This window comes from Oratosquilla oratoria, chromosome 15, assembly GCF_046742065.1.
Source record: "Oratosquilla oratoria isolate Oo_2021 chromosome 15, ASM4674206v1, whole genome shotgun sequence".
NCBI lineage: Eukaryota > Metazoa > Arthropoda > Malacostraca > Stomatopoda > Squillidae > Oratosquilla > Oratosquilla oratoria.
Window position 1 is genome coordinate 68,623,613 of NC_134791.1, and position 24,743 is coordinate 68,648,355.

The 24,743-nt window shown below is 44.1% G+C and overlaps 1 protein-coding gene across 3 annotated transcripts in view; it reads right to left on the reverse strand.

Annotated features, from left to right (window-relative positions):
• Positions 1 to 412: 412 nt before the first annotated feature.
• The window catches only part of CkIIbeta (casein kinase II subunit beta), an 81,969-nt gene continuing 57,638 nt past the window's right edge, over positions 413 to 24,743 (reverse strand). For all 3 annotated transcript variants that reach the window (XM_076199006.1, XM_076199007.1, XM_076199008.1), the window contains 2 exons: positions 14,277 to 14,449; positions 413 to 1,710 (listed from right to left, as the gene is read on the reverse strand). In XM_076199006.1, coding sequence (XP_076055121.1) covers positions 1,396 to 1,710; positions 14,277 to 14,449 — 488 coding nt within the window. In that variant the 3' untranslated portion in view covers positions 413 to 1,395. The remainder of the gene's footprint in view (positions 1,711 to 14,276; positions 14,450 to 24,743) is intronic.

Sequence of the window (24,743 nt, forward strand, 5' to 3'; positions counted from 1 at the left end):
ATGAGTGGCTGCAGTCCATAGGGGCGCCCCAATTAACACAACATCAACATGCATTCAATATCCCAGTACAGGGAGTTTTCACTTTAACAGAGACAAATGTGTAGATCTTGTGTGTAAAGGCACTCAAAAATGGCCCTTAACACACCTGCTGTAGGTTACCATGCAGTCAATCATCCAGTATGCGATTTCCCTCTTCTTAGGTAGCAGATATGATGGAGAGTGCTGTAAGGTTTTGAAACTGGATTCATACCCTGTAATGAAATCCTTAACCCCTGGTGTGTTGCATGGTGCAGGTAGTGGGTTGTTGTGCAAGTTATGCTACCCGCCCTCCTCTCCCAGGAAATTGGTTAAGCTTGCACTACATAATGGGATGAATGGATGGGTTTCAGCATTAGTGGAATAATGAAGTCACTCAAATATTTACATTTTATTTCAACCATGAACGATTACATGACAGATGTGAAAAGTAATCGAGAAAACAAGATCATGTGTATATTACCTGAAGGAATCAAAGAGCACATATAACTGAGCATATGATCATGTATGTGCAGCAGCTAAGTAACAGTCTTGTTGAAGTTCTAACAAAAGTAGAAATTCAACTGATATATCAATACTTCAAAACAAGATGACTCCCAGGCAACAACAAAAGATCTCGAGGGGTAAGAAAGTTAGACAAAATAGCCTGATGATCATATTAATTGAATGGGACTTCCATACTTGTATAAAGAATGGGGGATGTAGATGATTTAAATGTCAATCATAAGGAATGCGTGTTATGGTACACAAGTATAGAGATCTCCAAGACAAACTTGGAAGATTATAGTTAACCCTCACAGAAATACGACTCACTCTTTCAGCATACCCCTAATGCTTCATTCAAAATTGCTCCAATGCACTTCACTAGTTCTTACATTCTTTTCAAACTGAGGTTTACTCCACTACAAAAAATATAATTGTTTTGAGAAACCAGAAGCTCTTGGCACATATCCATACACCTAATGGAGACAGGCCTAAGCACTTCAAGTATCAAGGACTTTGTCAGATTTATTTTATATTATTGTAATTTATTTTTTCAAACATTACTAAAATGCACCATCATCTGAGTGCTGAAATTGAAGCATGTAATAATTTCTGTTGATGGGCTGCACAAAGTTAGGAGAAGGAAAGAAAGAAAGAAAAAAAAAAAAAAAATAATAATAATAGTTACACCATCATCTCAGCAGTGTGCTTAATACTGCGCTCAAACTTACATCCCACTTGACTAGTTAGTGGTGTCCACCCTGGCAAGTTTATTAGCCACTGTCTGGGTTACCAAGATCTTGTGTGTACCCAAATAATCTGTATCCACCATCCAACCAAATGATACATTAACACTTTGAACTAATAAGGCCATGTTTAGCGTTTGCCATTATTATAATTCATTGCACGCATTGGGGCCTTGAAGTTTGCTGCGGCTTGTTGCTGAATCTGGTATGCCATGGGATGAATCTTAAATCCATAAAGTCGTGGAACAAACTGGTTTGCAGGGCGTTTGGGCCGATACTCGGGATGCACCATGAAGAGCATGTGTGGGAAACCAGTGCCAAAGTAGGCACCATCTATATGGTGGTGACGGGAGGACTTTGGAGTGTAAACATCACAGCACTTGGGGCAATAGAGTTTCACCATTGCTTCACCAGGAACATCACTAAGACCAATAGGAAGCATTGGCTGAAAGAAAAGATGGGAAGTAATGACAATCACATTATGTACAGTCACTACTTACATACATACAAAAGGGTGATCTCTACCTTAAGGTGGGGATGGCTGGAGGAAAATACTGGAAATCATCCATTATATAAATACCAAAAAGACATCTCCACTTTATGGGAGGGGAGGATGGCCATAGTGAAATACTGGAAATTACCTGTAACAACTAAGCTATGAATACCAATTACAGACCAATAAATGTGGAGAATTCAAAACTTTTGGTCTATAATTTTCTCCTCTGCTGAATAGAATTGTTTGCCATTAGTCACAACAAAATCTACAACAAAGCCTGTTGAAAGGGTCCTTATAAGGGAGGTAGCCAAGTCAAAAGCACACACTCACTCCCACCCAACACCCTTGTTTCCCCCTCATCGTGGATGAAGGATCATTCCAGTCTCCTGCCCATTGCCTGGGTCTGAAGCCATGCAGCAAGGCCACTTCACTTAATATGTGATCCCTCCTCTCTATCCCCATGCATGGGAAATGGAGAAAACAGAGAGAAATCCCTTTGGACTGCATCAAAATATCATCTATACACAAACATTCACCATTAACTCCCTATCCACTACCTCTCCATTCTTTGCTTGATGTAGAAAAGAGAGATGGGGAGAAAATCCATTTGTGCTGCACCTAAGTATCACCTGTATGCAGTCATTCTCTGTTCACCCCTATACAATGACTTGTCCTTTCCTTGCTCAGCAGACATTCCCCTCTTGCTTAAAGGCCCTTTCACTCAATCTATCCATCTTATCCTCTATTGTTCCTTCATGTTCACTCATCTATCTCTGCCTTCCACACCTCATTTGCTAATCTTTCTTTACTCATTCTTTCCATGTATTCAAACCATCCCAGTACTTTTTCATCATCCCTATCTGCCATCTCCTTTTCCACCCCAGTTCTAACCTCCTTATTTCTCACTCTATCCAACCTTATAACCCTTACCACACTTCTCAGATGCTTCATCTTAAATACACTTACTTCTTTCTGCTTCTCTTAAACTCAGTCTCCGCCCCATACAATGCCATCAGTATAATCACCCTTTCATATAGTCTTCTCTTTGCATCCATTCCTAGATGCCTATTTCTCATGACACTTTTTAATCCAAGACATTTACTAGCTTCCCTCAATCTACAATTTACCTCTACCCCAAATTCTCCATTTCCTGCCAAATGTGACCCCAATACCTAAAACTATCAACTAACTCCAGGCTCTTCCTCTTACGACTCCCTTCCAACTTGCTGCCATCCTCTACCCTTGTACATCTCACCCATTTTTACCTTAACCACTTCACTCCGGGCCAAAATCTCGCGGGCAGCATTAGCTGCCAGACGTACGATGTTGTGAAATAATACTCGCATCATAAAAAATAGTCACCGCTTATATCGATCGTTCTCTCTTTCCCCCGTGAATTCTGATAACCATAGAAAATGTGATGAAGCCAGTTTAGAAAGTATGTCAGTTACGCAGGGACAACTACAATAAATATAATCAAGACGCCGATATGGCAGCCTCGCGTATCCACTTGCTCCCCATGCCGCCTACGTAGGCGGCACCATATGGAAGGGGTTAAAGTTCCTCCTATCACATACCTTCCCAAACTAACTGCTTTAATCCGATTACCCCTCTGATCCTGCCACAAGTGCAGTGTTGTCCACAAACAACAACTGGCTCACTTCCCACTTTTCTCCATTTTTAACCATCTCCAGTCCCCTGCCCATTACCTTGCATTTACCTCCCATATTACCCCTCCATGTATACAATGAATAGCTATGGTGACATGAGACAGGCAATTCTAACACACGCTCTATTCTACATACTAAGGGAAGTACATACATACATATACCAAAGGCTTTTTTCCCCCCTTATAGGAGAGAGAGAGAGAGAGAGAGAGAGAGAGAGAGAGAGAGAGAGAGAGAGAGAGAGAGAGAGAGAAAAAAAAAAAAACACTCACAACCCATTCTATTCTTATCACACTCCCCTACCTTCCACCCTCTTATCTTGGCACCTCCTGGATGATGGGTCATCCCTGCATCTTGTCCACTGCCCTGGGTCAGAAGCAGTGTCGCAGACACAGCCGCTTCATTAAATCGGCGACACCCCCTCTCCATCCCCTCAAGCAGAAAAGGAGAAGACAGGGAGAAATCCCTTCGGGCTGCGTCAAATTTTTCTCACAAATACTTCCTCACCCCCCCCCCATCCCACCTCATGGATCACATCATCATCCATATACAACCATTCTCCATTCACCCGTCTTCTGTCCTCTCCCATCCTTCCTCAACAGACATTCCCCTCTTCCCCAAAGCCCCTTTTACCCCATCCATCCATCTCATCATAGGTCACCCCATCATGTTCACTCCTTCCACACCTCTTTTACTAGTCTTTCTTCACTCATTCATTCCATGTGTCCAAACCATCCCAATACTTTTTCATCCACCCTATCTCCCAACTCCCTTTCCAGGTCCTGGAGCTGCAGCGTCTACGTCGTGGGACCACCCCCCAACCCCAAGAGTTGGGGGCCAAACAGCAGCAACCACCCCTGGCCATCAGCTCTACGCAGGTGGCACCGATCCCCAAGAGGAGCTACGTCTGCCTTGGGGAGTACCACAATCCTTTTTCCCAACATGAAATGTTACGTTTTTTCTGCACCGAGGGGTGATTTTCCGGCGATCACCCCTCTTCTTCTACTTTTAGCCGGAGATGTAGAGAGTAATCCTGGGCCCACCACAAAATACACATGCCCAACATGCTCTAAACCCATTACTTCGAGCAGACAGACAAAGGGCTCAGTTCAGTGCAATATGTGTAAAAACTGGGCCCACCTCACTTGTACAACACTTGCTGACACAAACCAATACACAAACACTTGGACATGTTCTACCTGCCCTCCAGTAACCCCACTCCCACCTCCCCAACCACAGCCAGCACCCTTGCCCACTCCCAATTTCCCTTTACCCTTACCCCCGATCAGTACTCCCCTTCCTTTGTCCCCGATCTCTCCTTTCCCCCCCTCTAACCCAGATCCTACACCTTCCCCATTACCACCCCAACCTCAACCCCAAACGGCAACATACAACACATACAAAATACACAACATCAACATATTACAACACAACATTGACGGTATTAACACTAAAAAACATGAACTTGAACACTTTCTTAAACAACACAACATACACATTGCGATTATACAAGAAACAAAACTAAGACACTCACACAAAACACCATCATTTCATAATTACACCACCATCAGACAAGACCGGACCGACGGCAATGGCGGTGGACTCATCACCCTGATCCATCACTCCATCTGTTTTGTGGACACAAGTGCCACAACCAAAATTCTCCTCCCTACCACAGATAACACAACAGAAATCCAATCCATTCGAATCCACACAGGCAACAAATCAACACTGACAATAGTTAACATGTACATTCCCCCACAATCATCCCCCACAGTTCCAAACACCTTCAGGCCTCAATTCAGCCAACTAGCCTCAATCCCAAACCTGATCATGGGTGGTGACTTCAACGCCAAGTCGTCTGCCTGGTATGTCGACAACCCTGACACAGACAGAGGGCTTGATATACAGACTCAGTTTGACACATTGACTATCATGAACAACACACATAATCATAAACTTTATCAATGCACTTGATCACAAAACAAACACCAGCAAATTGTACAAAACACTCAACAGCATTACACTATCCAACAGTAACACTACATGCTCTCATGCAGCAATAATCACAACAACAGATAATCTACCCTCAAACAGACAAGCAAACGCACTCATACGTCATTTTGCACAGACAAGCCATCTCACTTCTCACCCTGACGACCGACGCACCATTCGACGTAAGAAAGACTTTCCCACAGACTCAGACTATATACCCTTCATAGACAGTCAGACAAAACTCATAATACATAGTCTCAAGCACTCATCTGCCTGTGGCCCTGATAACATAAGCAACATCCACCTAAAACACATTGGACCACAAGGTATACATGCACTCACAAACATTGCAAACTACAGCTATTCACACAACACTATACCCGACATCTGGAAGCATGGTAAAATAATCACCATTCCAAAACCAAACAAAGACCCAACAATCCCAACATCGCACCGCCCAATCACACTTCTCTGCACCCCCTCTAAAGTCATTGAACGCCTAATACTTAAACTTGTCACACCACATATTCCCCTTGCTGACTCACAACACGGTTTTAGGCCACTACACTCCACAAACACTCTTCTGATAAACCTCACACAAAGAACTTTAGATGGCATCAATTCAGATAGACCCCACCACAGAACACTTCTCATAACATTAGACATTAGTAAAGCTTTTGATGCTATCCCCTGCCACAACCTAACAAATAAAATATATAACACAAACATGCACAATAACACCAAAAGATGGCTGGCCAATTATCTGGCAGGTAGGAATGCTTACGTGTCATATAATGGCCAATCATCGCACATCAGAAACATTAAGAATGGAGTACCACAGGGCTCTGTTCTATCCCCCACACTCTTTAATCTATACATGCATGACTTACCCACACCAGGCAACTCAGAAATACAAATCTCTTCCTACGCAGACGACATAACAATCACATGCACACATCGTAACACAAAGCTGCGGAAATAATCCAGCCATACCTTGATACACTCAACACATGGTTCATCACAAACAGACTCAAAATAGCTCCAACCAAATCTACAGCAACACTTCTCACCAACTGGACAATAGAACACAAATACATACCTCATCTCTACATCAACAACACTCTAATACCACACACAAACACACCGAAAATTCTTGGTGTAACATACGATACATCCATGTCTTTCAAACAACACATCACAAACATAAAAAACAAATGCACACCTAGACTTAACGCACTTAAGTCAATCACTGGAACGACATTTGGACAAAACAAAGAAACTAATATAACAATATACAAACAATGCATACACTCAGTGTTGAATTATGCGAGTCCTGCATGGGCTCCTAATCTCAGTGAGACACACCACAACACCCTTCAAATCATACAAAACAAAGCCCTAAAAACAATTATAGGCTGCACAAATACAACACCAACAGACCATTTACACCATGAAACAAAAGTCCTCAAAGTCAAGGACCACCTCGACATGAGAGGCACACAAACACTTGCCGCAGCCACCACAAACACATCACACCCGCTACACTACATAGCAGAACATGCACACACACCAAGAAACATTAAAACAACACCCAAAGACATTTATTATGCACAAATACTCTCTTCTCTTCCTCCACAACCACCAAATACCAGCCTCCGGAAACATATTCATAATCATATCACTCACCGCTCCATTAACCCCTTCCATACGGTGCCGCACACGTAGGCGTTATGAGGAGCAAGTGGATTCGCGACGCTGCCATATCGGCGTCTTGATTATATTTATTGTAGTCGCCCCTGTGTTTTTACATTCTCTCAAATGTGCCCTGAATCCCATTCTCTGTGGTTTTCAAAATTCGCGGGTGAAAGAGAGAACGATCGATATAAGCGGTGACTATATTTTATGATGCGAGTATTATTACGACACGTCGTACGGCTGGCATTGGCTGCTGCCCGCGAGATTTAAGTTCCGTACTGAAGTGGTTAACACACTGAAAGACAACACACTGCAGCATGCCAGACCCCCTGATATCCACCCTTCTGAATCCTCTCTCCCACGAAAGGACAGAGTCCACTTGGCCAGACTGCGGTGCGGCCACCACCCAGCACTTCTAAGCTACCAGAAGAGGCTGGATGACCGCATTGTGAACAGCTGCCCAGGATGTAACACTTCACCCCATACCATACAACACATAATGGAAGACTGCAATATACACAATCATGCACGCAAACAACACAACATACACTCTATAAAGGATTTGTGGGAAAACCCAGTTTTGGCTGTAGCATTCCTTGGGGAGATGGGACTGCTCGGACAGACAGTCTAGGGAACGACAACAACAACAACTCCCTTTCCACCCCTGTTCTCTTCCTCACCTCCTCATTTCTCACTCTATCCAGCATAGTAACCCCTTTCATACTTCTCAAACACCTCATCTCAAACACATTCAAACTCCTTCTTTCATCCTCTCTTATGTTCCATGTTTCTGCCCCATACAGTGCTATTGGCACAATCACCTTCATACATTCAAACTCCTTCTTTCATCCTCTCTTATGTTCCATGTTTCTGCCCCATACAGTGCTATTGGCACAATCACCTTCATACAATCTCTTCTTAGCATCCATTCCCAATAAATTCCCATTTACCTCCCATATCACCCCTCCTCCATGTATGCAATATGTATAGCTATGGTGACACGAGACAGGCAATTCTAACACACGTTCTACTCTACATACTAAGGGAAGTACATACATATATCAAAGGATTTTTCCCCCTACATGGAGGGTAGCCAAAAAGAAAAATGCATAGAAACCACTCCCACCCATTCCATTTCCAATATATTCCACTCCCCTCCACCCTCCCTCTTATCTTGGCACCTCCTTGATGACGGGTCATCCCTGCATCCTGTCCACTGAATGGGGTCAGAAGCAGTGTCTCAAGACACAGCACATCCTCTTCATAAATTTGGCGACCCCCCCCCCCTCTCCGTCCCCTCATGCAGAAAAGGAGAAGACGGGGAGAAATCCCTTCGGGCTGCATCAATTTTTTTCTCATACATACTTCCTCATCCCCAATCCCCCACCCACTCTCCCTCATGCATCATAGCATCATCCATAAACAACCCCTCACCATTCACCCCTATCTTCTGCCCTCTCCCATCCTTCCTCCACATACATTCCTCTCTTTTGTAATGCCCCTTTCACCCCACCCATCCATCTCATCCTAGGACGCCCCCTCATATTCACTCCTTCCACCTCTGCCTTCCACACTTCTTTTACTAATCTTTCTTCACTCATTCTTTCCATGTGTCCAAACCATCCTAATACCCTTTCATCAACCCTATCTCCCAGTTCCCTTTCCATCCCTGTTCTCCTCCTCACCTCCTTATTTCTCACTCTATCTAGCCTAGTAACTCCCATCATACTTCTCAGACACCTCATCTCAAACACATTCAAACTCCTTCTCTCTTCCTCTCTCATGTTCCATGTTTCTGCTCCATACAGTGCTGTTGGCACAATCACTCCTTCATATAGTCTCCTCTTGGCATCCATTCCCAGATGTCTATTTCTCATTACACTTTTCAATCCACCAAGGCATTTACTCGCTTCTCTCAATCTACATTCTACCTCCACCCCCACTCCTCCCTTTCCTGCCACATTTGCACCCAAGTATCTAAAACTATCCACTTCCTCCAGTCTTTCATCTCTCATCCTACTACAAGCGCAGTGTCATCAGCAAAGAACAACTGGCTCACCTCCCAGGGGCAAAAGGTAGGGAGGTGCTTAGAGTGAACTCTTTAAATGAAAAGGAAAAGGAGAAGCAGTACAAGAAGAAGCTGAAGGAGGAGTGGGAGGGAGTGAAGGAGGAATGGGGATGGTTCAGGAGGGAGTCACAAAGTGTGCAAAGATGGTGGAACAAGAAGGATGGGAGGAAATAGAAGGAAGGGTAGTGAATGGTGGGATGAGGAAACAAAGAAGGTTGTAGAGGAGAAGAAGCGAGCTTTCACAGATTGGTTACAAAATAGGACGAGGGAGTCATATGAGAGGTACAAAGAAAAGAAAAGAGAAGTAAAGCAAAAGGTAAAGGAAGCAAAGAGGAGAGCAGATGTGAAATGGGGTAAGAGTATCACAAAAAAAATTGAAAGTAATAAAAAGATGTTTTGGAAAGAAATTAAGAGAGGAAGAGGAGGCGAATCAAGTAGAGAAAAGGTAAAAGGTGCAGATGGAGAGATGATAATGGAAGAGAAGGCAGTAAGGGAAAGATGGGCAGAATATTTTAGGGAGTTGCTAAATATGAAGGAGGACAGGGAGGGAAAGATAGTTGCAGTGATAGTTGCTAAGAAAATGACCGTGATGAGTGAGGAAAATGGAGGAGAAATAAGGAAGGATGAAGTGAAAACAGTTGTTAACCCCTTCCATACGGTGCCGCACACGTAGGCGTCATGAGGAGCAAGTGGATTCGCGACGCTGCCATATCGGCATCTTGATTATATTTAGTGTAGTCGCCCGTGTTTTTAGATTCTCCCAAATGTGCCCTGAATCCCATTCTCTGTGGTTTTCAAAATTCGCGGGTGAATGAGAGAACGATCGATATAAGCGGTGACTATATTTTATGATGCGAGGATTATTACGACACGTCGTACGGCTGGCATTGGCTGCTGCCCGCAAGATTTAAATCCCGTAGTGAAGTGGTTAAGATGATGAAAGCAGGTAAGGCTCCTGGTCTGGATGGATGCTATGCAGAATGTCTAAAAAAAGGAGGTACAGTGATGGTGGACTGGCTGGTGAGGTTATTTAATGTTTGCTGGAGAGAGGGTAGAGTGGTGGAGGACTGGAGTAGTGCCTGTATATTTCCACTTTACAAGGGAAAAGGGGACAAGTGTGAATGTAGTAGTTTCAGAGGGATTAGTTTGTTAAGTGTAGTTGGGAAGGCTTATGGGAGGATCTTGATTGAGAGGATTAGGAGAGGAACAGAGGGAGTAATTGGTGAGGAACAGTGTGGATTTAGGACAGGTAGAGGTTGTGTAGATCAGATCTTTGTGGTAAGACAAATATGTGAGAAAGCTATAGGAAAGGGGAAGGATGTTTTTTGGGCTTTTATGGATCTGGAAAAGGCTTACGATACGGTAGACAAAAAGGCACTGTGGGAGGTTATGCAGATATAAGGGATAGGAGCAAAGCTTCTAGGAGCTGTCAAGAGTTTTTATGGGAGTAATAGAGATTGTGTCAGGATTGGAAATGGAGAGAGTGAATGGTTTGAGGTAAAGGTGGGACTTCGTCAAGGGTGCTTTATGTCGCCCTGGCTGTTCAACTTATACATGGATGGGGTAGTGCGAGAGGTAAATGCAAGGGTAGTGGGTCAGGGATTGGAGATGGTTAAAGAAAAAGGAGAAAAGTGGGAGGTGAGCCAGCTGTTGTTTGCGGACGACACTGCGCTTGTGGCAGGATCGGAGGAGGGATTGAGGAAGTTGGTGACAGAGTTTGGGAGAGTATGTGATAGAAGAAAGCTAAAGATAACTGTGGGTAAAAGTAAGGTGATGAGATGTACATGGGGTGAAAGTGGCAGTAGACTGGAAGTGAACATTAAGGGGGATAGTGCATAAATTTAGATACTTGGGTGCAAATGTGGCAGGAAAAGGTGGAGTGAAGGTGGAGGTAGAATGTAGATTGAGAGAAGCAAGTAAATGCCTTGGTGGATTGAAGAGCGTAATGAGGAATAGAGATTTGGGAATGGATGCTAAGAGGACACTATATGAAGGAGTGATTGTGCCAACAGCACTGTATGGAGCAGAAACATGGAAAATAAGAGAGGAAGAGAGAAGTAGTTTGAATGTGTTTGAGATGAGGTGTCTGAGAAGTATGATGGGGGTTACTAGGCTAGATAGGGTGAGAAATGAGGAGGTGAGGAGAACAGGGGTGGAAAGGGAGTTGGGAGATAGGGTTGATGAAAGAGTATTAGGATGATTTGGACACATGGAAAGAATGAGTGAAGAAAGACTAGTAAAAGAGGTATGGAAGGCAGATGTGGAGGGAGTGAACATGAGGGGAAGTCCTAGGATGAGGTGGATGGATGGGGTGAAGGGGCCTTTGGGGAAGAGGGGAATGTCTGTTGAGGAAGGACAGGAGAGGACAGAATACAGGGGTGAATGGAGAATGGTTCTATATGGATAATGATGTGATGCATGAGGTGGAATGGGAGGGGGGATGGGGGATGAGGTAGTATGTGTGAGCAAAATTTGATGCAGCCCAAAGGGATTTCTCCCTGTCTTCTCCTTTTATGCATGGGGGGACGGAGAGGGGGGGGTCGCCGATTTAATGAAGCGGCCTTGCTGTGGATGTGCTGTGTCTTGTGACACTGCTTCTGACCCAGGGCAGTGGACAAGGTGCAGGGATGACCCGTCATCCAGGAGGTGCTAAGATAAGAGGGAGGGTGGAGGGGGTGTGGAATGTATTTAGGGATGGTATGGGTGGGAATGATTTTATGCCTTTACCTTTTTGGCTACCTCCCTTGTAAGAGGGAAAAAGCCTTGGTATATGTGTGTATCTCCAACCCCTGACCCACTACTCTTGCATTCACCTCTCACACCACCCCATCCTTGTAAAGATTGAACAGCTAGGGCGACATAACACATCCCTGACGAAGTCCCACCTTTACCTCAAACCATTCACTCTCTCTATTTCTAATCCTAACACAAGCTCTACTACTCTTGTAAAAACTCTTGACTGCTCTCAACAGCTTTCATCCTATCCCATATATCTGCAGTACCTCCCAGTCTACCCTGTCGTAGGCCTTTTCCAGATCCATAAAAGCCAAAAAAACATCATTACCTTTTCCTATAGCTTTCTCACATATCTGTCTTACCACAAATATCTGATCTACACAACCCCTACCTGTCCTAAACCCACACTGTTCCTCACCAATTACTCCCTCTGTTCCTCTCCTAATCAAGACCCTCCCATGCCTTCCCAACTACACTTAAAAAGCTAATCCCTCTGAAACTACTACACTCACACTTGTCCCCTTTTCCCTTGTAAAGGAGAACATCGTATGAAGGGGTAATTGTGTCTATTACATTGTATGGGACTTGTTATTTAAGGAGGCAGAGAGGAACCTGTGTGAAATTAAATGTTTAGGGAAGTGGTGAAAAGAGAACTGTCAGACAGGGTTGACAAAAGAATATTGACATATTTTAGGCATATGAAAAGAATGTGTACAAGACTAGCAAAATGAGTGCTGAAGGCTGAGGTGGATGGAATAAGGGGAACACTGAGAATGGGATGGATGGGGTGAAAGTGACCTTAGGTAAAAGGGGAATGTCTGTTAAACAGGGATGGGAAAGGGTAAGAGATATATGAGTGGAGAGTGGTTGAAATGAATGAGAAATTGATGTAGCATGAGGGCATTTCTTCATTTCTGATTTCTAATTTTTTTCCGTGGATAAGGTAGTGGGGTCTCCGTGTACTAAAAAGGTTAAAGAAAATGGAGAAAAGTGGGAGGTGAGCCAGCTGTTGTTTGCAGACGACACTGCACTTGTGGCAGGGTCAGAGGAGGGATTGAGGAAGCTGGTGGCAGAGTTTGGGAGAGTATGTGATAGAAGAAAGCTAAAGATAAATGTGGGTAAAAGTAAGGTGATGAGATGTACAAGGGGTGAAAGTGGCAGTAGACTGGAAGTGAACATTAAGGGAGAGCGACTGGAGGAAGTGGATAGTTTTAGATACTTGGGTGCAAGTGTAGCAGGAAAAGGTGGAGTGAAGGTGGAGGTAGAATGTAGATTGAGAGAAGCGAGCAAATGCCTTGGTGGTTTAAAGAGTGTAATGAGAAATAGACATTTGGGAATGGATGCGAAGAGGAGACTGTATGAAGGAGTGATTGTGCCAACAGCACTGTATGGGGCAGAAACGTGGAACATAAGAGAAGAAGAGAGAAGGAGTTTGAATGTGTTTGAGATGAGGTGTCTGAGAAGTATGGTGGGGGTTACTAGGCTAGATAGAGTGAGAAATGAGGAGGTGAGGAGGAGAACAGGGGTGAAAAAGGAGTTGGGAGATAGGGTTGATGAAAGAATATTAGGATGGTTTGGACACATGGAAAGAATGAGTGAAGAAAGACTAGTAAAAGAGGTATGGAAGGCAGATGTGGAGGGAGTGAACATGAGGGGACGTCCTAGGATGAGGTGGATGGATGGGGTGAAGGGGGCTTTGGGGAAGAGGGGAATGTCTGTTGAGGAAGGAAGGGAGAGGACGGAAGACAGAGGTGAGTGGAGAATGGTTGTATATGGATGATGTTGTGACTGCATGAGGAGGAATGGGCGGGGGTGGGTGGGGGGGTAGTATGTGTGTGAGTAATTTTTGACGCAGCCCGAAGGGATTTCTCCCCGTCCTCTCCTTATATGCAAAGGGGGACGGAGAGGGGGGGTCGCCGATTAAATGAAGCGGCCTTGCTGTGGATGTACTGTGTCTTGCAACACTGCTTCTGACCCAGGGCGGTGGGCAGGGTGCAGGGATGACCCGTCATCCAGGAGGTGCTCAGATGAGAGGAAGGGTGGGAGGGGTGTGGAGTGTATTTAGGGATGAAATGGGTGGGAGTGTTTTTATGCCTTTCCCTTTTTGGCTACCTCCCTTGGAAGGGGGAAAAAGCCTTGGTATATGTATGTATGTATGTAAACCAGATTCATCTGTTTGGGCCTGCTGTAGAAGTGCTGTGTCTTGCTGCATTATTTCTGACCTGGGCAGTGGGTGATGAACAGAGATGACCCTTCACCAACAAAGAGCTACAAAGAGACAACAAATGGGAATTGAACAGGTGTTGAGTGGGTGTATGCCTCAACATCCTCCTTATAAGAAAGTATTTGCATACCTGATTTTCACAATAAACTCTTGGGCAGTGTCCAAAATCTCCTGCCTGGTATTTCTCTATCATCTGGGCTATACCTCTATTTGTCAAGATATATCTTGCATGTATTAAGCCATACAACATCTCTGCAGCTTGCTCTATCAAGTCACTCTGATGGGGTATTTCTTCTTCCTCATCTGAAACCAATTAATCAATTAATCTTTTGCCCTGGTTCTCTCTTGTAAATGACTTGTGGCCCCAAGGAAATCAGCCACAGCCACCAGATCAACCTAGTCAGAGAGATCATAGCAGTTTAAAATTAAGTACAATATGATGTATAAATATTATATATATATATATATATATATATATATTTGCAGAACCACCGGGAAATTGAAAAAACAGATACCGAACGTTTTCGTCTATTTAGACATTTTCAAAGGTACCTTTCAAAGGTACCTTTGAAAATGTCTAAATAGACGAAAATATTCGGTCTCTGTTTTTTCAATTTCCCGGTGGTTCTGCAAAAACAGTTTATCACGTGTGTTTTGTGATTTCTTACACACACACACAAGGTTTGTCCATAAAGTATCCAGCCATTATGGGGGAAAAGAATACTGCCACCAAGTATTTCCACTTGGATCGTAAGAGGCGAGAAGAAAGGGACAGGGATTAGGACTAGGCATCCTTCTCCTTGTAGCCCAACAGGGAAATTCCTAAAAAAAAGTAAAGGCATAAGAGGGTCTAGAAATTTTCCAACCAGCACCCTAAGGTTTGGGTCTTTTAATGTGCATGGATGTGATACAGATGAGAGTAAAAGGGAAGAGATAGGTAGTATGTTTGTGAGAAGAAAGATGGATGTGTTGGCTTTGAGTGAAACTAAGTTGAAAGGGAAGGGCGAGTGTAAGTTTGGGAGTGTAAGTGGGAGGTTATCAGGAGTGAAGAGAGGGCGAGGGAGGGAAGGGGAGGCTATACTAGTAAGTGAAGAGATATGTAAATGTGTAGTGGAGTGGAAGGAGGTTTTCTCAAGGATAATGTGGATGAAGGTGAAACTGGGAAAGAAGATGTGGGTTTTTTTAAGTGCATATGGGCCTGGCAGTAAGAAGAGTGTAGAAGAAAGGGAGGCTTTTTGGATAGATTTAAATAAGTGCATAGAGGATTTAGGGAGAAATGTCAATGTAATACCTAGGGTAGGAAATGATCCAATTGATGGAGTGGTTGGGAAATGTGGAGTTCCAGGAAAGAATTGTAGTGGAGAGGTGATGGTGGAAATGTATTTAGAAAGAGTTGATGATAGCAAATACAGTGTTTCGAAAGAAAGTCAAGCATAAGTACATATGGGAGAGGGTGGTGGATGGAAGGGTGGTAGATAGAGCATTAAAGGATTATGTAGTGGTAAATAGGATTATGATATGAAGAGTTAAGGATGTACATGTGCTATGGGGAGAGGGTGGGGGAATATCAGATAATTTTTTGGTGGAAGGCAAGTTGAGAGTGGAGGACAGATGGAGGAAGAGGAAAGGGACAAAAGGTAGGGAGGTGCTTAGAGTGAACTCTTTAAATGAAAAGGAAAAGGTGAAGCAGTACAAGAAGTTGAGAGAGGAGTGGGAGGGAGTGAAGGATAGAGTAGAGCTAGGAGTGGAGGAGGAATGGGGATGGTTCATGGAGGGAGTCACAAAGTGTGCAAAGATGGTGTGTGGAACCAGAAGGATGGGAGGAAATAGAAGGGTAGTGAATGATGGCATGAGGAAACAAAGAAGGTTGTAGAAGAGAAGAAGCGAGCTTTCACAGATTGGTTACAAAATAGGATGAGGGAGTCATATGAGAGGTACAAAGAAAAGAAAAGAGAAGTAAAGCAAAAGGTAAAGGAGGCAAAGAGGAGAGCAGATGTGAAATGCGGTAAGAGTATGACAGAAAATTTGGAAGTAATAAAAAGATGTTTTGGAAAGAAATTAAGAGAGGACGAGGAGGTGAATCAAGTAGAGAAGAAAAGGTAAAAGGTGCAGATGGAGAGATGATAATGGAAGAGAAGGCAGTAAGGGGAAGATGGGCAGAATATTTTAGGGACTTCCTAAATGTGAAGGATAGGGGGGGAAAGATAGCTGCAGTGGGAAATGCTAAGAAAATTACCGTGATGAGTGAGGAAAATGGAGGAGTAATAGGGAACAATGAAGTGAAGGCAGTTGTTAACCCCTTCCATACGGTGCCGCACACGTAGGCGTCATGGACTTAGATCTCAGTGGCAGCAGCCAATGCCAGCCGTACGACGTGTCGTAATAATACTGTACTCGCATCATAAAATATAGTCACCGCTTATATCGACCGTTCTCTCTTCACCCGTGAATTTTGATAACCATAGAAAATGCAATTACAAAAGAATTAGAAAGAATGTCATTATGGAGGGGCGACTACAATAAATATAATCAAGACGCCGATATGGCAGCCTCGCGAATACACTCGCTCCCCATGACGCCTACGTGTGCGGCACTGTATGGAAGGGGTTAACCACTTCCATACGGTGATGCCTACGTAGGCAACACGAGGAGCAAGTGGGTACACGATGATGCCGACGTCGGCATCTTGATTACATTCATTGTAGTCGTACCTATGTAACCTCCATTCTCTCTAAACTGGCTTCATCTTATTTTCTATGGTTATCAAAATTCACGGGTGAAAGAGAACGAACGATTGAGCACCAACTTTATTTTTTATAATGCGATTATTATGACGCAACATTGCATGTCGGGCAGATAATGCTGCCAGACGTGCGATGTGCCCCGGAGTGAAGAGGTTAAGATGATGAAAGCAGGTAAGGCACCTGGTCTGGATGGATGCCATGCAGAATGTCTAAAAAAAGGAGGGATAGTGATGGTGGACTGGCTGTCTAATGTTTGCTGGAGAGAGGGTAGAGTGCCGGAGGACTGGAGGAGTGCCTGTATAGTTCCACTTTACAAGGGAAATGGGGACAAGTATGAATATAGTATTTTTAGAGGGATTAGTTTGTTAAGTGTAGTTGGGAAGGCTTATGGGAGGATCTTGATTGAAAGGATTAGGAGAGGAACAGAGGGAGTAATTGGTGAGGAACAGTGTGGATTTAGGACAGGTAGAGGTTGTGTGGATCAGATCTTTGTGGTAAGACATATGTGAGAAAGCTATAGGAAAGGGGATGTTTTTTGGGCTTTTATGGATCTGGAAAAGGCTTACGACAGGGTAGAAAGAAATGCACTCTGGGAGATTTGCGGATATACGGGATAGGAGGAAAGCTTCTAGGAGTTTTTATGAGGGTAGTAGAGCTTGTGTCTGGATTAGAAATAGAGAGAGCGAGTGGTTTGAGGTAAAGGTGGGACTTCGTCAAGGATGCGTTACGTCGCCCTGGCTGTTCAACTTATTGGATGGGGTAGTGCGAGAGGTAAATGCAAGGGTAGTGGGTCAGGGATTGGAGATGGTTAAAGAAAATGGAGAAAAGTGGGAGGTGAGCCAGCTGTTGTTTGCGGACGACACTGTGCTTGTGCCAGGATCGGAGGAGGGATTGAGGAAGTTGGTGACAGAGTTTGGGAGAGTGTGTGATAGAAGAAAGCTTAAGATAAATGTGGGTAAAAGTAAGGTGATAAGATGTACAAGGGGTTAAAGTGGCAATAGACTGGAAGTGAGCATAAAGGGAGAACGACTGGAGGAAGTGGATAGTTTTAGATACTTGGGTGCAAATGTGGCAGGAAAAGGTGGAGTGAAGGTGGAGGTAGAATGTAGATTGAGAGAAGCGAGTAAATGCCTTGGTGGATTAAAAAGTGTAATGAGGAATAGAGATTTGGGAATGGATGCTAAGAGGAGACTATATGAAGGAGTGATTGTGCCAACAGCATTGTATGGGGCAGAAACATGGAACGTAAGAGAGGAGTTTGAATGTGTTTGAGATGAGGTGTCTGAGAAGTATGATGGGGGTTACTAGGCTAGATAGAGAAATGAGGAGGTGAGGAGGAGAACAGGGGTGGAAAGGGAGTTGTTGTCGTTCCCAAGACTGTCCAAGCAGTCCCGTCTCCCCAAGGAATGCCACAGCCAAAACTGGGTTTTCCCACAAATCCTTTAAAGAGTGTATTTTGTGTGGTTTGCATGCATGATTGTGTATAATGCAGTCTTTCATTATGTGTTGTATGGTATGGGGTGAAGTGTTACATCCTGGGCAGCTGTTCACAATGCAATCATCCAGCCTCTTCTGGTAGCTTTCAAGTGCTGGATGGTGGCTGCACCGCAGTCTGGCCAGGTGGACTCTGTCCTTTCGTGGGAGAGAGGATTCAGAAGGGTGGACATCAGGGAGATAGGGTTGATGGAAGAGTATTAGGATGGTTTGGACACATGGAAAGAATGAGTGAAGAAAGACTAGTAAAAGAGGTATGGAAGGCAGATGTGGAGGGAGTGATCATGAGGGGACGTCCTAGGATGAGGTGGATGGATGGGGTGAAGGAGGCTTTGGGGAAGAGGGGTATGTCTGTTGAGGAAGGACGGGAGAGGACAGAAGACGGGTGAATGGAGAATGGTTGTATATGGATGATGTTGTAATGCATGAGGTGGAATGGGCGGGGATGGGGGGGTGAGGTAATATGTGTGAGCAAAATTTGACACAGCCCGAAGGGATTTCTCCCTTCTCTTCTCATTTTATGCATGGGGGGACTGAGAGGGGGGGGTCGCCGATTTAATGAAGCGGCCTTGCTGTGGATGTGCTGTGTCTTGCGACGCTGCTTCTGACCCAGGGCAGTGGACAAAGTGCAGAGATGACCCGTCATCCAGAAGGTACTAAGATTAGAGGGAGGGTGGAGGGGTGTGTTGTGTATTCAGGGATGGAATGGGTGGGAATGATTTTATGCATTTTCCTTTTTGGCTACCTCCCTTGTAAGGGGGATAAAGCCTTGGTATATGTATGTATGTATGGATATTTCCATAACTGGTAGTGCAGTCCTAACAGAATTTGGCTGACACTGACAGAAGTCTCTACTGTGCATGCATGATGCATGAGTGGCCATAGTCCCATGTGACAACTCAGTTACCGGCTAGACACAGTTGAGTGAAAGTGTGTACTGTTTGACCCTCACATTGACGCAGGTGACTTCCATTGGCTAGACTGACCTTTTGTTTCTGGGTCATAGATGTAGACCCATGACTGATCTCCAGTTATTACTTGTTTTAGGAAATTTGAATCATTTGTAGCTGCTTGAAGCATGTCCTGTAAAGTTTTAGCATGAAATTCCTTCTGCTCATGGGTCAGGAGATGTGATGGTCAAACAGTACACACAACTGTGTCTGGCTGGGAACTGAGTTGTCACATGGGACTATGGCAACTTTCGTTAGGATTACACTACCAGTTCTGCAAATATTCATGATAGCTGGATACTTTCCAGACAGACCTCATGTACACACATATATACACAGGAGAATTATAAATTATTGTACAATGAACAACTTATCCATTATGAACATATTTTATTTGCATAGAGAAACACATAAATGGAATTGGTATAAATGGAATGAAAATTTTCAGAACTATTGTAATAAAAAATTATGTATTGGCCAATAAAGTTATTCTAAGATGTTAAAAGCCATTCCTTTGTATCACTGGACTGATCATAGACTGATAATTGCTAAAATGTGTGTAGAGAAACAGAAACCTGTACTAAGAAGTAGGGGGAAGACATGTTTTAGAAAACCTAAAAAGAGAAGAAAAGAGAAGTGAATTTAAGAGGGAAATGAGTGAAGAATTAGTATAAATGAAGAAGTTCGGGACACAAATCAAGAATGGAATTCGCTTAAAAAATGAATAAAGTAGCAGAGGGCTACTAGAAGTAAAATACATGTGCAGAAGAGAACACCCTGGTGGACAGAGGTAAAAAATGCAGTGGGAAAAAAAAAAAAAACAATGCTTTTTTGAAAGTGGATGAAAACAAGAATGGTTCAAGACAGATAAGAATATGTAAGAGTTAGAAATATATGGAATAGGAGGAAAGCTGTTAAGAGCAGTCAAGAGTTTTTACGAGAGTAGTAGAGCTTGTGTTAGGATTAGAAATGGAGAGAGTGAATGGTTTGAGGTAAAGGTGGGACTTCGTCAGGGATGTGTTATGTTGCCCTGGCTGTTCAATCTTTACATGGATGGGGTGGTGTGAGAGGTGAATGCAAGGGTAGTGGGTCAGGGGTTAGAGATGTTTAAAGAAAATGGAGAAAAGTGGGAGGCGAGCCAATTGTTGTTTGCTGACGACACTGCGCTTGTAGCAGGATCAGAGGAGGGATTGAGGAAGTTAGTGACAGAGTTTGAGGTGTGTGAAAGAAGGAAGCTGAAGATAAATGTGGGTAAAAGTAAGGTGCCACATCCACGCACATTAAAAGACCCAAACCACCTTAGGGTGGTGGTTGGAAAACTCCTAGACCCTCTTATACCTTTACTTATTTTTAGGAATGTCCCCTGTGGGGCTACAGGGAGAGGGATGCCTGGACCCAATCCCCGTCCCTTTTTTCTTGCCTCTTACGATCCAAGTGGAAATACTTGGGAAATACTTAGTACTGGGAGACCTTAATGCTAGGGTAGGAAATGAACCAATTGATGGAGTGGTTGGGAAATGTTGAGTTGCAAGAAAGAATCGTAGTGGAGAGTTGATGGTGGAGATGTGTCTAGAGAGAGAGTTGATGATAGCAAATATAGTGTTTCGGAAGAAAATCAAGCATAAGTACATATGGGAGAGGGTGGTGGATGGATGGGTGGTAGATAGAGCGTTAATTGACAATGTAGTGGTAGATAGGAATATAATAGGAAGAGTTAAGGATGTACATGTGCTAAGGAGAGAGGGTGGGGGAATATCAGATCATTTTTTGGTGGAAGGTAAGTTGAGAGTGGAGGATAGATGGAGAAAGAGGAAAAGGACAAAAGGTAGGGAGGTGCTTAGAGTGAACTCTTTAAATGAAAAGGAAAAGGAGAAGTACTAGAAGAAGTTGAGAGAGGAGTGGGAGGGAGTGAAGGATTGAGTAGAGCTAGGAGTGGAGGAGGAATGGGGACGGTTCAAGGAGGGAGTCACAAAGTGTGCAAAGATGGTGTGTGGAACAAGGACAGGAGGAAATAGAAGGAAGGGTAGTGAATGGTGGGATGAGGAAAGAAAGAAGGTTGTAGAAGAGAAGAAGCGAGCTTTCACAGATTGGTTACAAAATAGGATGAGGGAGTCATTTGAGAGGTACAAAGAAAAGAAAAGAGAGGTAAAGCAAAAGGTAAAGGAGACAAAGAGGAGAGCATACATATACCAAGGATTTTTTCCCCTTACAAGGAAGGTGAGGAGGAGAACTGGGGTGGAAAAGGAGCTGGGAGATAGGGTTGATGAAAGAGTATTAGGATGGTTTGGACACATGGAAAGAATGAGTGAAGAAAGACTAGTAAAAGAGGTGTGGAAGGCAGATGTGGAGGGAGTGAACATGAGGGGATGTCCTAGGATGAGGTGGATGGATGGGGTGGAGGTGGATGGATGGGGTGGAGGTGGATGGATGGGGTGAAGGGGGCTTTGGGGATGAGGGGAATGTCTGTTGAGGAAGGACGGGAGAGGACAGAAGACAGGGGTGAATGGAGAATGGTTGTATATGGATGATGATGTGATTGCATGAGGTGGAATGGGCGGGTGGATGGGGGGTGAGGTAGTATGTGTGAGCAAAATTCGACGCAGCCCGAAGGGATTTCTCCCTGTCCTCTCATTTTATGCAATGGGGGGTCGCTGATTTAATGAAGCGGCCTTGCTGTGGATGTGCTGTGTCTTGCGACACTGCTTCTGACCCAGGGCAGTGGACAAGGTGCAGGGATGACCCGTCATTCAGGAGGTGCTAAGATAAGAGGGAGGGTGGAGGGGTGTGGAGTGTATTCAGGGATGGAATGAGTGGGAATGATTTTGTGCATTTTTCTTTTTGGCTACCCCCCTTGTAAGGGGGAAAAAGCCTTGGTATATGTATGTACAAGGGAGGTAGCCAAAAAGGTAAAGGCATAAAATCATTCCCACCCATTCCATCCCTGAAAACACTCCACACCCCTCCACCCTCCCTCTTATCTTAGCACCTCCCGGATGACGGGTCATCCCTGCACCTTGTCCACTGCCCTGGGTCAGAAGCAGTGTCGCCAGACACAGCACATCCACAGCAAGGCCGCTTCATTAAATCGGTGACCCCCCCTCTCCGTCCCCCCATGCATAAAAGGAGATGGGGAGAAATCCCTTCGGGCTGCGTCAAATTTTGCTCACACATATTACCTCACCCCCCATTCCATCTCATGCATCACAACATCATCCATTTACAACCATTCTCCATTCACTCCTCTCTTCTGTCCTCTCCCGTTCTTCCTCAACAGACATTCCCCTCTTCCCCAAAGCATAAGAACATAACATAAGAATAAAGGAGATTGCAAAAGACCATAAGGCCTACACTAGGCAGCTCCGTATCCATTACCACCTGTTATCCCCATCCATAAAGTTGTCTAACCGTTTCTTAACCACTTCACTCCGGGACTTAAATCTCGCGGGCAGCAGCCAATGCCAGCCGTACGATGTGTCGTAATAATACTCGCATCATAAAATATAGTCACCGCTTATATCGATCGTTCTCTCTTTCACCCGTGAATTTTGAAAACCACAGAGAATGGGATTAAGGACACATTAGGGAGAATGTAAAAATACAGGGGTGACTACAATAAATATAATCAAGACGCCGATATGGCAGCGTCGCGAATCCACTTGCTCCTCATGACGCCTACGTGTGCGGCACCGTATGGTAGGGGTTAAAACAACTGATAGTTTCAGCGCTTACTACATGGCTATTAAGTTTATTCCATTCATCAACCACCCTATTAGTAAACCAATTCTTGCCTATTTCCTTCTTAAACCTAAATTTGTCCAGTTTATACCCATTACTGCGAGTCCTGCCCTGTTGTTTTATTATGATGACCTTGTTTGCATCACCCTTGTTATAGCCTTTGATCAACTTGAACACTTCTATTAGATCACCCCGCACTCTGCGTCTTTCCAGAGAGTGTAAGTTTAGGTGCCTAAGCCTCTCTTCGTAAGGCAAATTTCCAAGTCCATGTATCATTTTGGTCATTCATCTCTGTACTGATTCTGGTGAATTTATGTCCATTCTGTAGGACGGAGACCAAAACTGTACTGCATAGTCAAGGATGGGTCTAACTATCACTAGATAGAGTTTAATAATTACCACTGCACTTCTGTTCATTACCGTCCTAGCAATGAAGCCTAATGCTCTGTTAGCTTTATTTCTGGCGCTAATGCACTGCTTCCTGGTTTTGAGGTCCGGACTCACCAGAACTCCCAAGTCCCTCTCGCACTCAGATTTTTCTAAAAACGTGTTATCTAAGTTGTATCTACGTTTAACACGCTACACTTAGAAATATTGAAGTTCATTTGCCATTTCACCCCATCCATCCATCTCATCCTAGGACGTCCCCTCATGTTCACTCCCTCCACATCTGCCTTCCATACCTCTTTTACTAGTCTTTCTTCACTCATTCTTTCCATGTGTCCAAATCATCCTAATACTCTTTCATCAACCCTATCTCCCAACTCCCTTTCCACCCCTGTTCTCCTCACCTCCTCATTTCTCACCCTATCTAGCCTAGTAACCCCCATCATACTTCTCAGACACCTCATCTCAAACACATTCAAACTACTTCTCTCTTCCTCTCTTATTTTCCATGTTTCTGCTCCATACAGTGCTGTTGGCACAATCACTCCTTCATATAGTGTCCTCTTAGCATCCATTCCCAAATCTCTATTCCTCATTATGCTCTTCAATCCACCAAGGCATTTACTTGCTTCTCTCAATCTACATTCTACCTCCACCTTCACTCCACCTTTTCCTGCCACATTTGCACCCAAGTATCTAAATTTATGCACTATCCCCCTTAATGTTCACTTCCAGTCTACTGCCACTTTCACCCCATGTACATCTCATCACCTTACTTTTACCCACAGTTATCTTTAGCTTTCTTCTATCACATACTCTCCCAAACTCTGTCACCAACTTCCTCAATCCCTCCTCCGATCCTGCCACAAGCGCAGTGTCGTCCGCAAACAACAGCTGGCTCACCTCCCACTTTTCTCCTTTTTCTTTAACCATCTCCAATCCCTGACCCACTACCCTTGCATTTACCTCTCGCACTACCCCATCCATGTATAAGTTGAACAGCCAGGGCGACATAAAGCACCCTTGACGAAGTCCCACCTTTACCTCAAACCATTCACTCTCTCCATTTCCAATCCTGACACAATCTCTACTACTCCCATAAAAACTCTTGACAGCTCCTAGAAGCTTTGCTCCTATCCCTTATATCTGCATAACCTCCCACAGTGCCTTTTTGTCTACCGTATCGTAAGCCTTTTCCAGATCCATAAAAGCCCAAAAAACATCCTTCCCCTTTCCTATAGCTTTCTCACATATTTGTCTTACCACAAAGATCTGATCTACACAACC